A 13659-nucleotide genomic window follows, 5' to 3' on the forward strand; every position below is an offset into this window, starting at 1 on the left:
ACCCACTAGTGCAACGCCCGGCACAGGAGGGGGAAAGGGCGTGGCACTGAAGGGGTTAAGAGGCAACTTCACTTACAATGAACCTGTGTCCAGCCAGCTGCAGTTCCTTGTTGTTTGTGGCTTTGCTACAGCCGCATTCACAGTGCTGGTTACAGCCGCTTTCTACAGCTTAATTTGTGATGAAAGAGGTGTCGGGGCTCTTATTAGGCGGCACAGCCGCATTCACAGTGCTGTTACAGCCGCTTTCCCACAGCCTAATTTGTGATGAAAGAGGTGCCGGGTCTCTTATTAGGCGGCACTTTTTCTATTAAAAAAATTGTTGGTGTTAAACTGCCTAAAAATAAGCACAGAAACCGTACAATTTGGGAGTGCATGTTGTATAAAGGCAAACAATGAGAAAATCAGCACTTGCATTTCTATTAATTTTAAAGGGAACTTAACACACAATGCACCTGTGCCCAACTACCTGCAGTTCCTTGTTGTTTGTTAACTGTGAGTGGATGTACATAAAAATATAAGGCATTACATTTATATTAATTTGAACTGCAAATTATCACACAATGCACGTGTTTTACGATTTGAAACAGTATGCATTTTTTCCTTTGTGTTATGTGAGTTAGCTGTTTTATACGAGGAAGGAAATACTGATCTTTTACATAGGCAGCAGGCCTTGAACTATTGGCTCGTTCACAACCTAGGATTACATTTAAAATCTCACTTTTTACATGAGCTTAGACCACCAGAAAATGTTGGTGTTTGGGGACATGGGGAGGCGAAACATGTACTTTTGTTTGCCATATGTGACTTTTATTTTCACAGGTGTCCCTTTGGATCATCATTTGTGGCGAACAAGCGTTTCTTGTGCGGCCTTTGGAATCAGTGCATGTCCTTTCCAGGCCACACCAGCCTTTTTACACACATGTTAGCCTTATCATGTATGCCCAGCCAGCTGTTCCATGTTGCTTTTTGTCTGTGAGTTAAGGTACATAAAAACGTTATACAATCATCACTTGCGTTCAGGATAATTTTAAAATCAACTTATCACCCAATGCACGTGCACATAGCCAGCTGCAGTTCCTTGTTCTTTCCTGCTCCTGGCTTATTTATCCGCCACAAGAACTGAGGCTTTTGCAACCGATGGAAGCTCTCAACAAGGTTAACAAGCATTGGCATAGCCAATAGGTCTCGCCTTTGGGACCTTACAAGTGTTTAGCCATGCAACAGTTGATGTTGCACCAAGGATATTGTGCTGTATAACTAAACACTTATAAGGTCCCAAAAGCGAGACCTATTGGCTATGCCAATGCTTGTTTGTTTATGTCTACCGGGTGGGAGCAATATGGGTTTCCCTGCCCACAGGAGCACGGGCAGGGAAACAAAAGTCTACTCCCACCTGGCAGGCGCTTTTTTAAAGCTCCCGTCGAGTGACAGCAGACATGCCTTCCCTGCCCGTGCTCCTGCAGACAGGTAAGACATGTCTGCTGTCACCCGGTGGGAGCTTTAAAAATAAAGAAGACATATGTTTACCTGCCCATTCTAATGTGGGCAGGGAAGCTACTGTGGCCCGGGGGTGGGCTCTTCAGCACATAGTTATTGAGCCAGCCCCGGGGAATGGGGTCCTTGGAGCCTAACAGTCTCAGGGAGGGGGGCCGAGAGGCTACACTCCCTTTTAAATTCAGTTCAGGCCGGGAGGATGGGGACCCCTGGGGCTTATTAAGGCTCAGGGAGGGGGCAGCATGACCCTTCCCCTTATTTTACACATTGGCCTAGGGTATTTGGTCCCCAGGGCCTAAGAGAGGTTCAGGGATGGGGGTGCATGCACCACCTCCCTAAAGGAATATTTAGCACCTTACCCCAGGCCCTGACCCACCTGGAGTGGGGGAGCGAGAGGGGGTTTAAGAGTAGGATAGGAGCCTGTGCTTTTTAAATAATGTTGTCATGGATCTGTGGCTCCTCTGCAAATTTGCAGCAATTTTCTTTAAAAAAACTCGTTTTTTGTCACAGGACTAGTGGGCCAGGGTATCCCTACCCTGCCTGATATTTTGTAATAACTTTTTTTCTAGGACTAAGTCCCAAATCATTAGATGGCTGCTGCCACATCCTTGTCGATGTGGTGACAGCCAGTCAGATCTCACCATCAGTGGCATGTTATTTGCGCAGTCTTTGAGCATTAATTGCTCAAAAACTACTAAACAGATGTACACCAAATCACAAGAAGCACTAATTCTGGACCATTTTCTAGCTTTCTGCCAAATTTGGTGTAAATCGGTTCAGCTGTTTGGGCTGTAGCTATGTCTAAAGTTCTTAAGGAAAAAATAATGGAAAAAACGTGTTTTTGGGACACCCCTTTTTTCTCTGCCTGCTCTTGACGCATCACCCAAAACTTTGTAGGAAGGAGCTGAGGTAAAAACATTTTTTGGGGGAAAGTTTAGTGAAGATTTGTCAAATGGCGAAGTAGAGAATAGGATTTTAAAATATGTTGTGTGTAAGAAGCAGGCAAGGGACTGTGGTGTAGAAGGGGCCAATAGGATTAGTACAGTGAACAGCAATTCAGTTTGGGAATCTGGTAACAGATTTCTTCAGGTCATACCATATTCTTTCTCAGGATTAAAGGTTAGTCTTGGAACTAATAGATTTGTATCCATGGTGGCTACATGTTAAATCTGTATGAGCCCAGTCATACAAAATGTAATTGAATTTATTGTGGAGGTGCTCTAGAAGAGAGTAATGCTTCCTAAATACTTATCAGCTCATTTAGGACATCACGGGTGCCGTTCAAGCTCACCAGGTCAGCAGCAGGCTATGACTCCTAGGCATAGGACCATCCAACCCATCTAGAGAATCCAACTTCCTTGCAGGGATCTGTAATACCGTCACTGCACCCTCCGTCAACGAAGGCAAAAGTTGTCAACTTTGCTACGCTAGCGCCATGTTTGTTTTGCTCACATGGCAAGGTTTTGTGCTTTCCAGAAGCAAACCGGCAACCCAGGAGTGTTGCTGCAGATAAATAAACAACCTTAAGGTCTGTGCGTATGGATGGAATGATTTCCACCCCACTCGAAGGAGGGCGGAGGGGTCATCACTATGACCTGGTAGTTTAATGCTGGATGGGCTGCCAGCTCAAGGGCTACTACCAGATAAGCTAGCTGAGGCACCTCCAATGGCTGGAGCACTGACGGTACTATCTGTATATCAGACGTTTAGCTAAACATCTGGAAAACAATATCTTCGGAATCTTCTGTAGTCAGGTACCCAGCAGAAGACATGAAGCTTAATGGGGAAGATGCCGGGAGAAAACATCCAAGAAGATATAGCACTTTCAAAGAAACAAAGTGCTCTGCTAACATAATAGATCAACAGTAGAGTGTATCTGGAGACTGAGATGTGAGGGAACTGGGATGTGGAAGGAAACCCTTTGGGCATTGAGTATTTATCACTTACTGTATTCAGTTGCAGTTCCAGCAATTCTTTGTCCATTTTCTTTGAATCAAGCTCGTTGAGCTGCTTTTGGAAGCTCTAATTTTAAACACAAGTGGAAAACATGCCATCAGTCAAACAGCCACATAGTTTCAATGCACACACAGGACCTGATTCACAAAAGTAACTTACACTCCATGCACTATTTGTATGTATTTCTCAACATTATTTTATATTTTAACTTTTTTAAACAAGGAAATTTAATGTAACTTTATGTTCCATGGGGTTTTATTTTAGGTCCCTACCGCCATTATTATCAACAGGAGGGTGTTGTATTACCAGTTGTTGACCAGGTGTGGTGCTAGACTTGGTACTTTTTTGTAGTGGTAGTAACTTACACTCAGAGTTTGTGAATACCAAAACAAAGTAAACTTACTCACAAGTGTGAACTTACTCGAAAGTGTAAGTTACCTTTGTAAATCAGGCCAACTGTGTCTAACATAATTTTCACTCAAATTGTAAACCGACAGTGTTGACAGTGGTGCCAACTTTACTTTACACATCCTCATTACATTTGTTGCCTCTATCTAAAGGATGAACCATTGGAAGTGCTAGCTCTGTTGAAGGATTAGATCCCCAGTACTGCTGACATCCCCTAAATGTCACACCCTCGACTGAAAATCTACAAAAGAATGGCAGAGGAATCTGCTGGAAAACAACTGCAGAGGACCTGCAGCCAAATGGCAAATATACTGTGTCAAAAAAGAACCAAGACACTCACAGCATTTTTCCGGGAAACAAAATATTCCTCTGAATGTAATGATCACCAGGGGTGGTGATAAGGGACATATTCCAATGCAGACCTTTCTCCATGTCACATAAAAATGGATGCCCCTTTACTCTCTTAATATCAATTCATGTGTGTTTTGTTGTTGTTTACTTCCTCGTCTTCTGTACTTCTTGTCAAAAGCTGGCCCTGGATTTCCTTGCTTTCTTCACTGGGTAATAAACCCCACTCTTCTCCCAGTGACTCATTTTTAGGATTTTAATGTGGCGATGGCCTTGGGTATGAAATCAAATATTGTAAATTGCTTCAAACATATCAGTGGCAATGTGCTTGGACAACAGACTTAGCTTTTGATTTATCAAATGACCGTCTCGTTATCTTTCCAGCGAGGCCGGGCAAAACACAGAGCTTTTGCACTTTGCAAAGCAGCAAGTCTGTACTGCACTAAACAGAGCGGGTTCTGGAGTGAAGAATCCTTACAAAAAAATGATCAGCTAAATAATGTTTTCCAAAAACATTTTCAGTTGGAAAGTGTGTCTCTAAAGGTAGGCCTTGCTAGGGTTCTCTCTGACGAAAACCGACTCTTAGCAGAGATTTCACCTGCTTTTTAATCTTCACCAACCAGTTGGTAAAGTTTTGAAGACAAATACAGTAAGTAGGAGTGACCTACGTTCTTCATAACTCTACACAGCTGTAGCAATTTCTAGAGTAGCCAGTGGCAATAATTATTTCTGGGTGTTCCTGCTATCACTCTTGCTCTTTAAAATAGAGATTTATTGAAACTGCACAGTTCTAAGAAGTTGAACTACTGGCTTCTGGTTCATCTCCATTCTCAATTCATGCATGTATTACGTTTTAGGCCCTTAGCCATAGGCATCCTGTCTTTCTGGCTAGGAAACTTTATTTTTTTCTGGGACGGGCGACTGTCACACAGGTGCCTAAAAACCCTCTAATCGGTCTTCACTCCAGGATGTGGAACTCTTTACACTTCTTTATCAAAAGTGTTTCTGACCTTCCCTCATTGCGCGAACTCCTCAAGCACATTTGTTTGGTGTGGCCTTTCATGTGTGCTAGCTTGGTCGTCTCTTCTCCATTGCTGTTCCTGTTTTTGTTCTCAAATCTGTCTTTTTTTCTTTTCTCTCAAGGGATTCACTTCACATGCCTTTTCTTTCTCATGTTTTTATTGCATTTGTATTCAATTCGTTTTTTTAATTTCTAGACTGTCTCACTGACTTGCTTCTCAGCGGCTGAGTGATCATGGAGGTGAGCAATCATCACTTGGTAAATACATAAAATAATAAAATAAACCAGGAGATTCATATTTGAGCTGATTCCATGCTGTATCCTGCAATTTGTCGAGGCTCGAAAGGGATGCCCAGGATTATGACTTTTTCTCAACCTACCTTTTCCAGTTCCAGTTCCTTCCCCTTGTCCATTTTCTTTGAGTCAAGCTCATTGATTTGTTGCTGGAAGTTCTAGTTTTAAACAGTGAAAAGATACCTTGTTATAACCTTGTTGCATGCACCTACATGCTCAGTGGACATCATGGTATGCAAAGTATGGCGCACCAGCAGTGTCAAAATGAGTGCAAACCTTGCTTGAGGCAAAACCTCTCTCTAGACCCACAATTAGACATCGTGCAAACCTCACTATATGAAAAGACACAGTAAGCTCCAATGTCTGCTATTGAGGGAAACAGGGGTGGGGTGGCAGTAATACAATAGGGACAACAAGACATCTAATCAAATTAGTATGGAGGAAAGACTCAACAAAAAACGAACCCAGCACCAAACTGCAAGATGTACAAAAAAAATACCTGTATAGTCCCTAGATCGAGCGACATATGAATCAGCATAGAGCAGAGACATGTGAAATCAACTACTATTACTCACCCTTGAATGCAAAGTTCAATATTTGGGCATTCCCATAAAAGGCAACACCATGACCAAAGGCACATCAAGCCCACAGATGAGCTGCCACCCCGGCACCAGCACTGTAGCTGTCGTCTTGCAAATGAGGATAACAGTCAGAGGAGAGCTGCACGTTGAAATCATATGCTCTGGTTCAGAGCAAAAGTCACTCACTTTATTGAAACAGAGTATTTAAAGTATTTATTTCCACGAAACAACACTTATGAAAACGTCTGTCTTTTATCGAAAATTGAATTAAGCCTAAGAAGAGAACACAGCATTTCTTTAGCATCTGAACAAAAACAATTGTGTACCCCACCTTTTCGGGTGATAGGTTTCATGAAAAAGCTCTTTTTTTCATTTCCCCACCACATTTAGCATCCAGGGACAACGGAGTCCCCTATGGAAGAGTCGCTGCTTGCGTCGCCTTCCTGAACCTGCTTACGGTGGACCCTGCGCTGGTGGAAATCACATCACAACCTTCACCCTACATAGAGTGGCCCCTCTGACACCTTTTTCACCGGCATCCTTTTTGTGTGCAACCACTGTCTGCCATGGTAGTCTTAAAAAGAAAATGCCCTGAACTTTTTCCCACCTGTGCAATAGACAGGGATTCCTCAACTGTGCTCTTGCCCTGTGGCCTCCTTAAGTACAGTACTCTGGCATCTATCTAGGAATGGGAGTCACATTTTGTGGTTCTCTCCTGGCGTGAAGTCTGTTCACTGTGAAGTATTTGTGCAAATACTTAGAAGGAGAAGTATGGTGCAGCAGGGCTCCTTTTTCTTTGCTCAGGAGTTTAAACATTTTCTTCAGTAGGTGCTGGTCCACTAGGGGTATTATTGATATTGGTCCTGGCGTCCTCAGCAGTGAACATCCTCTTAATGCTGGTGGGTTCTTCGTTGTTGAAGAGTGTCTTGCCGTTGAGCATATCTGATACAGTTGTCTAGACAATAAAGAGGCTCACCCTGACAGTTAGCCTCTGCTGAGGTTTAAAAGTGCCAGCAACAAGCGCCTCAATATTGAAAGTGCTCTTAACCTCTTCTGTGCCCATGACGAGATAGTCTCGTCATGGAGCACGGTTGCGCTGTGCCCATGACGAGACTATCTCGTCATGAACCCCGCCCGCTAATGTAACGGCCGGCACAGGAGGGGGAAAGGGCGGGGCACTGAAGGGGTTAATGTCATCATGAATCTTTTCAAAAGTGAGAGTCTGAGGAGCATCAAGGTGCTGTTGACCGGCACCTCAACATCAGAGAAACTTCACCTTGAATGAGATAAAGAATAGGCTGAGGGAGGTCAACACCAACCAACTCAAAGTGACCCCAAGGATATTCGAGAATGTTCCAGCAGAAATGAAAGATGGGACTGAGGAACCCCTCACCCCCTTGTCTAACTGCCACTCACTGTGTTTGTCCTTCTTTTGAAGGCTATTTCCTAGGGTCCACTGTAGTCCTGAAAGACATCCTTCTGCAATATCTGCAGTGGACCATGTTGTGGCTTTGGAAAAGTTATGTAAAATTGCCCGTCTTTCTTCCACACTTCAGACAATATTTGCACAAAGTCGCCATATTAGCATACATTTATATCAGTAAAACTAACTGATGAAAAACTACAATAAATTAAATAGGGAAACACATTTGTTTCAAGTAATAGAAAGTCTAGAGAAGTGCCTCAGGGCTTAGGAATGCATTCTGGTCAAACAGAACTGAGGTATTTGTCTGCTGCCAAGAATTGTGGGTGCTGCTGGCCTGTACCCAGCAGCACGTACTTGCTAGTATAGTCTATAGAGAGGCTACAGCATATAGTGTGCTATATAATTGTTTTCTCAATCATTCAAACAAGTGCTTTTCCTTTATAAAAATGGATTTCTTTGTTTTTTAATGATATTTTAATCATGTATATAATTTTTAAAAGTGTTCCAGGACCTGGCTGAACCTGCAAGAATATGATTCTTAAAATCCGTAATGATGAAGATCCCATGATGTGCAATCGCTCGTTCCTACAATACAGTCTACAAGTAGTATCAGACCTCTCAGTAGTGCGGGCGCCGTATCAATATCACTATTCTAAACATGCCGTGAGGCTGTTCAAGACTTGCTCACACTCTTTCTTGCTGAACTCACCTGGAACTTGCCCATGTCAGTTATTATCTTCTCTGTTCTCACATTCAGATTGTCACAGCTCTGACTCAGTTGCTGAAGGCGACTCATCGCGTCCTTCAGAAATGCTTTGTCCTGGGGCAAAAAGCAGGTGGTAAGACGAAGGATAATACCATGTATTTTACAAAGGGTCTCCGAGTAATTTGCTCACTTTGAGGACAATACATAAATCACTCCTCAGCCGCACATTAAAGCAATATAATATTCAAGCTTTCATCATGTATTCCTACTTCCTCAACAGTGGCGTACTCTCTATCGGCTATGCAATGAACCATTAGCTGCATAATGAAATATCGATATACTGCTCATCAGCCGTATGTATACCAGGTCAGACACACACCACACATCACCTATGTACTGCGCCAGCCACACATATCTCATCACCATTGACCAAATCATGCTCTCACCATCATCCACAACATCCTTTTCTACACGCTATGCAATAGGCCGGACATCGATGTTATAGTACTGAAATGGTTTAAAGCATATGCAACTTACAGATCCCATTCCATTAAAACAGGTAGCTACTTATCAACTTCTACAGAATTGTGCTGAAGTGTGGGCAAAGGTGAGATCTTCTCAAAAGCTAGTGATGAGTTCTGATAGAACGCTGGCAAGACTCCGCTAGGGCTCAAGATAAATGTCGTAGATATCTATGATGCTTTTGCCCAATGCCTATCGGATATTGGCTCATGGAAGCCCCACATTGGGACTCATATTTAACCCACAGAAAACTGTTTTGCATCATCTTGCCAACAGCTGTAAGGATCTTCTGAATGGATTTAAACACTTAAGGTCTTAAAAATCTTCTCTAAGATAGTAAACTTGGATATCTGGTCTCCACATTGGATAGATGTCTGAATCTTGACCTTCACATTTATGAGATTACTAACAGTGCCAGATTTTAATTGCAGCTGCTCTATAAAACATCACACCCTTCTTCCTTAAACATGACTTCATGTCTGCCGACCAGGGTCTTGTGATATTTGTGCTTGAGTACTGGAAAGCACTACTAACTAGACACCCGTAGTCAGTGCTTCTTAACCTGTGGTCCATAGACCACTGGGAGTCTGTGATGCCTATATATCCTCTTCCCATTCAAGTAGGCCCTGCTTCATCACTTCATTTCTTCAAATTTAGGTTGAAAGAATATTTACTATAACTGGCCTAGCCTTTCACACTATGACATGCTTGTGAATGTTCTTTGGTAATGACTTGTTAACTGCAGCTTGTATGCATTTTTCAATATCTACTGAGTATATATACCTCCTTGTTTTATTGCAATCTCTGCCATGCACTTCTAGAATTTGGTATGCTCTCCTCCGCATGCATACAACCTTTTCCACCACTCCAGATGTTCAATCAGATGTTGAAATATCACATACTAAACTTCATTGTTTATACATTTCCCTCCTGTTGATCTTTTGTGACCACAGCTGCACATATTTCACTCAGGTCTTACTGATGTACATAGTATGTTGTATCACTAGGATTTATAAGCAAACATTTCTGTATTTACACAGCTTCCGCTATTGTACAGTGTCTCACCTGCCTGATAAGTAGTTCTTTATGAAAAGGTTGTGCTTCCTTATCACTTGAACTTTCTGTCAGTCAATCTCTCTCAATTAGTCACACTCTACCCATGAATCAGGGTATCTGCATCATCTGTGCACTCACCATCAGTTCTTACCTTTTAAGCAATACCCACACCCTTCCCAACAGCCACATTTTTGCCATTAACCAGCCTCATGCCATCAGCTGCACACTTGACCCACTGTCCAAACTGTTGCCATCCGCTGTACTGAAACCATCAACCATACTCTGACGATCAGTAACATTCTCTGCATGAGCCACACTGTCTCCATCCACCACGCTGTCACTTTGAGCGACAAACTCACTACCAGCTGTGCTCTTAATCAGAAATGCTTTTCAGGTGTGCTTTCCTTGTAAACTGCACACTTCTGATTGCATGGGCTTCCCAGATCAGAAGAACTCTGCTCATCAGCCAAACTTTGCTGATTTACTTTGCACCACTATTCTGCCATACTCTCACCGCCTGTCACGGTGTCTATCCATAATGCTTTTGCAATCCATCATATCAGCGGATCTTCCATGCACTCCGGGTGAACCATGAACTTTTGAACATTTATGAAGTCATTTTTAAAAATTACTTGCCTTTATCCATTCAATTTTTTGTCCACTAGCAATGTTCCACACTGATTGTTTTTTGCTCTGCTAACTTCTCTTTGTTAAAAATGATCTTTATCACCGATGCTGTCCTGATCCGTTGTTATCTTTTTTACATGCTTGCTTTGTCAGCTATGGTGTTCTAAATGGCATTATCTGCTGATTAACACATCTCTCATGACCCTTTATCCTCCCCTGGCCAGCCACACTCCTCTGAGTGTCCATCCTCTTGTAATTAGTCAGTCTCCCCACATCATCCACGTTCTTCTGATCGGTCATTCACACCTTATCGGCCTCATCATATGACCAGATAGGCCCACGGTCTCCAACCTTTTCTGTGATAAGAGCTACTTATGTTCAATGAAAATCATCCTGAGCTACTAATATTATTAGTGTTGTAATAGTGACCACAGCAGACAAGATTACATTTGTGGCCACCATATATGCAAGATTACCAGTGATCCCCTCAGTGCATCAGGCAGCATTGGCAGCAGTAATGTAAAAAAGGTGTTGTTAATTGTTAATGCCTCTATGAGGGTAATACATAATAGCCATAGCTGCAATGCCCCTGTCATCAAGGTGATGATATTTGTATTAGGTCTCCCCAACACCGCATAATTAACCACTCAAATATCAGCATGAAATATGTTTTGGAAATTCAGCCATTTTGCTACACATATCAGCTTATGCGTACTGAAAATACACACATTTTCATCACAAATGCACACATATATACATATATTAATTCAACCAAGCATAAATGTATAGTTTAGTAGGCTGGGCTGCACATAGCAGGAGAGCTACTCACGGGTAGCTGGAGAGCTACCAGTAGCTCACAAGCTACTCGACGGAGAAGCCTTAGCTATGCCATTCTTATTCTCCTGATATTCATTATGTCCTGATTAGCTATGCTTTCCTGGCCAGCCATGTTCTAATGCTCCCATAGTGAAGATCTTTGCACCATCAGCCAAAGTGTTCTGTCTACCTGAATTAGCAGCATCCGAGATATGGTAAAAGTGATTGTGCGACCTCCCCACTCCTCCTGCACATCTTCTCCATTTGCAAAGACCAATGGAATTTGCTCTACCAGGGGTGGGGGTATGGGAGGGGTATGGAGAAATGTATTTCACCAGTGGATTTTCCTTTATATTTAGCATCTCCTCTAGTAAGCAGAGGATTTTCACAAAACCCTAATTCAGGGCCATTGCCTGTGAAAAGATGGCATTTGATCCCTGCCAGGTACAACAGAAACTAAAACATGATTGATTACTCGATTCAAGTCAAAGACAGCAGAGTATGCGAACAAATACGTAGGTCTCCCTATAAAAACATCTCTCAATCAGAGGGAACAGAAGCTGAGCCAATGAAAATGTGTCACGCAGAGACAGCTTCCATTTCGTCAGATAAAATAGTCTCACTCATTCCAGAAAGAGCAGAGTCTGTGGTGAACAAAGGTTGAAGAACGAGGATCTTAATGTGTGACAGGATAACCAAACACCACTCAAGAACAGAGACAGGAGCTCTCCTAAAGCAGAGAGCAAAATATGGAAAGAGGTAAAGATGCCTCACCCAGCAGCAACCAGATCCAAGATAAGAACTGGAATCACCAGTGGGAACAGCACAGCTTGAGCCAGCTCGGAAAAACAGCCGTAAGTCTGACAGAGGGACTAGAGTGTAACCTTTCTCATGGGCTGACTTGTCAGACTCCAATGGTGGATGAAGGTCTATTCTAGAAATGAGAATTTGTAGCAGAAACGCTACACCCTCAGCGGGAACAGTAGGACCTAAGAGAGGGTTTATAGACAAAATATCAGACCCTGTCTCCAGCAGACAAGGCAGAATCCAAGAAAAGGCTTTATTCTTGATGACAGACAAGGTTATCACAAGGCCAAGACGACAGAGCCCAGTCTCTTCTGGCTGAGGCAGCAGGGCCATCAGAGAACAACAATACCTTCTTATCCTCAGCTTGTAGCATGTTTATTTCATTCTTCATATCTTTCAGTTGTTCCAATAAGTCTTCAGGGACTCCAACATTAGCTAAAAATTTAAAACAAGAACTCCATTTAAGAGAGTGAAGGTATTGCATGCCCATGGGAATAGCATGTTTTTTTAAATGCTTTCTGCGGACTTCATGGTCTTGCTTTGATGCAGTTTAACTTAAAAAGGGCATACCATTTGTACATTTTGCCAATGTTTTTCAATGTTTCTAAAGTTATGCATTTTCACTTTTTGTTATACGAATGAAGACATCACATGAGCTGAAAACAGTTACTAAAGAGTTCAGATGTTTAAAGCCTGGATACATTAATAAATAACCCTTGATGGCCGATCTATGTTAAGAAAGCAATGGAAGTGACCAACACATTGGGTCCAGTTGTTACATTCTGGAACAATTACATTGAGTCAGTTGTAACTATAAACATTTTGGTTCCAGAACACATGGAAGACCTTTGTGAGAAGTGGCAAATCATAAGAGGCATAGCACAGACATATCCATGAACTCAGCACACCGCTATAAAATTGAAATTGTGTTGACATTTATTTGATAGATTTGCGACTGTAAAATCATCTGTAAGCCACCAGCCATACTTTCTTGATTAATTTGCTTTGATATTAATGTCGCCCCCCCCCCCCCCCAGCAAACATTTTTTGTGTTGAGTTGTATGGTTTCTCAACCGCATATTAAAGATATACAGGATACATTTTATAATATATAAAATGTATGCTCAAATGTCATGTAAATTAAATAGGGATTAGATGGGGAACAGATATTACGACACCATCAGTCAATTATAGCTTATTTTATAGCCCGAAACAATATACATATCTTGTTGATGTAATTATTAACATTTTCTAACTGTTAATTTTGTAAAAACAATTTGCAAATTTCAAGAAAATGTAACTTTACGTGCTTTCATTTTTGCAAATACCAATATTGATGTGGATAAGTCCAGTTGTTGTACAATATCATTTTCAATGGATAGGATTGCCAAAGATGATAGCCTTTCATCTTTCATTGTGGATCTTAAATATGTTTTAATTAACTTTAACTTAGAAAAACTTCTCTCTCCACTAGCTACTACCTCGGATTCCCTCACTGCCACCCTCCAACAGAGCCCCTCATCTTTAAGTAGCCCCTCTCTCATATGCATTTCATTTGTTGGACAGCGCTACTCATATCAGTGTAGTGTGTGTCAGT

General features: G+C 42.0%; 1 protein-coding gene across 1 annotated transcript in view; it reads right to left on the reverse strand.

The window, feature by feature from the left end:
• The window catches only part of LOC146790058 (uncharacterized protein C16orf96-like), a 346006-nt gene that overhangs the window by 154934 nt on the left and 177413 nt on the right, over window positions 1–13659 (reverse strand). The window contains exons 6-9 of the mRNA XM_085628406.1: window positions 12412–12497; window positions 8238–8348; window positions 5608–5679; window positions 3442–3516 (exon numbers count right to left, since the gene is read on the reverse strand). Of these exons, the coding sequence (XP_085484532.1) occupies window positions 3442–3516; window positions 5608–5679; window positions 8238–8348; window positions 12412–12497 (344 nt within the window). The remainder of the gene's footprint in view (window positions 1–3441; window positions 3517–5607; window positions 5680–8237; window positions 8349–12411; window positions 12498–13659) is intronic.

Source organism: Triturus cristatus, chromosome 10 (assembly GCF_964204655.1).
Source record: "Triturus cristatus chromosome 10, aTriCri1.1, whole genome shotgun sequence".
NCBI classification, from domain to species: domain Eukaryota; kingdom Metazoa; phylum Chordata; class Amphibia; order Caudata; family Salamandridae; genus Triturus; species Triturus cristatus.